Raw genomic sequence first — 1739 nt, forward strand, 5'->3', positions numbered from 1 at the left:
GTTCCCAGTCTCCTTTGCCACTTCCCACCCATACGGTCGAGCAAACTACTCCATCTCAGCTATTTCACCCAAAAACCCGGAATCATAAAAGTACCTATTTTGTGGCAATTAAGAGAGATCGTGCACATAGACTCCTTAGCACAGTGGCACGGAATAAGTACTTGATCAAAAGCAGCGGTTACCATAGGTATAAAACTCTGGTCATGGGGTGCCTGGGGGCTCAGTGGGTTAAGCCTCTGCCTTCAGCTCGGTCACAATCTCAGGGTCCTGGGATCAAGCCCTGCATGGGTCTCTCTGCTCAGCGGGGAGCCTGCTCCCCACCCCTGCGCCTGCCACTCTGCCTACTTGTGATCTCTCTCTCTCTCTTTCTCTGTCAAATAAATAAATAAAATCTTTAAAAAAATTAAAAAACCTTTGGTCATGAATCTGATCACAAATGACCTCTGATCTCATTTCTTTCTAGAGCAAGACCAGGTTCTGCTGGGATTTTGTCCTCTCCCTTGTGTGTGCAGCCTGTCACCTCCCCAAGCCACAGTGGGATGTCCAGAGGGAAGGAAAACGGGACAGGAGTCACCGAGTTCCTCCTGCTTGGCATCACCAGGGACCCAGAACAGCGTCAAGCCCTCTTCTGGCTCTTCCTATGTATGTACCTGGTCACCGTGGCCGGGAACACACTCATCATCCTGGTCATTGGCTCTGATCCCCGCCTGCACACCCCCATGTACTTCTTTCTCACCAATCTCTCCTTTGTTGACATCTGTTTCACCACTAACCTGATCCCCAAGCTGCTGGCCAGCCACGTGGCAGGAACATGGACTATCTCTTACCCCCACTGCCTGACCCAGATGTACTTCCTCATCACCTTTGCCAACCTGGATACCTTCCTGCTGGCAGCCATGGCACTGGACCGTTATGTGGCCATCTGCCACCCCCTGCAGTACCACACCATCATCACCCCCCAGCTCTGTAGGGGACTGGCCACACTCACGTGGACGTGTTCTGGCCTCATCTCCCTGGTCCACACACTCCTCATGGACAGACTGACCTTCTGCTCCTCCGCCCGGGAGATCGCCCACTTCTACTGCGACGCCTACCTGCTGATGAAGATTGCCTGTTCTGACACACGGGTCAATGAGCACGTGTTCCTGGGGGCTGTAGTCCTGTTCGTGGCCCCCTGTGTGCTCATTGTGGTCTCCTACCTCCGCATAGCTGCAGCCGTTCTCCGCATCCCCTCTGCCCCAGGAAGGCGCAAGGCATTTTCCACGTGCAGCTCCCATCTGTCCGTGGTCACCTTGTTCTATGGAACTGTCCTGGGGGTATACGTACGACCCCCCAACTCCTTCTCAGCTAAGGACACAGTAGCAACCATCATGTACACGGTGGTGACCCCCATGCTAAACCCCTTCATCTACAGCCTGAGGAACCAGGACATGAAGAAGGCTGTAAGAAGACTCTTTGGCAGGGGCTCCAAATCCTCTTAATGGCAGTGAGTACCAGGCTGCTATCTGGAGGGGGTCCAGGATATCAGGAAATGGAACACAGTTCTGCCATCGGCTCAGCAACACCCACTTCCACACACTGACAGATTATTTTCTGAGAAGAAGACTGAAATTAGAGGACTTTTCAATGGATTCTATCTCTGAGAAACTCAAATCCTTCCAGCTCTCTCCTCTACCATCTCTAGGTTGGGAGCTATCATCCCCATGCTTCTAAGATGGCTGCTGGGGCTCCATCCATCT

General features: G+C 52.7%; 1 protein-coding gene across 1 annotated transcript; it reads left to right on the forward strand.

Annotated features, from left to right (window-relative positions):
* Nucleotides 1–539: 539 nt before the first annotated feature.
* LOC122900808 (olfactory receptor 1361-like) lies at nucleotides 540–1481 on the forward strand. Its single transcript, XM_044239866.1, has one exon. The coding sequence runs from the start codon at nucleotides 540–542 to the stop codon at nucleotides 1479–1481; it is 942 nt and encodes a 313-aa protein (XP_044095801.1).
* The last annotated feature ends 258 nt before the right edge of the window (nucleotides 1482–1739 follow it).

This window comes from Neovison vison, chromosome 1 (assembly GCF_020171115.1).
Source record: "Neovison vison isolate M4711 chromosome 1, ASM_NN_V1, whole genome shotgun sequence".
Taxonomy (NCBI): Eukaryota; Metazoa; Chordata; class Mammalia; order Carnivora; family Mustelidae; genus Neogale; species Neogale vison.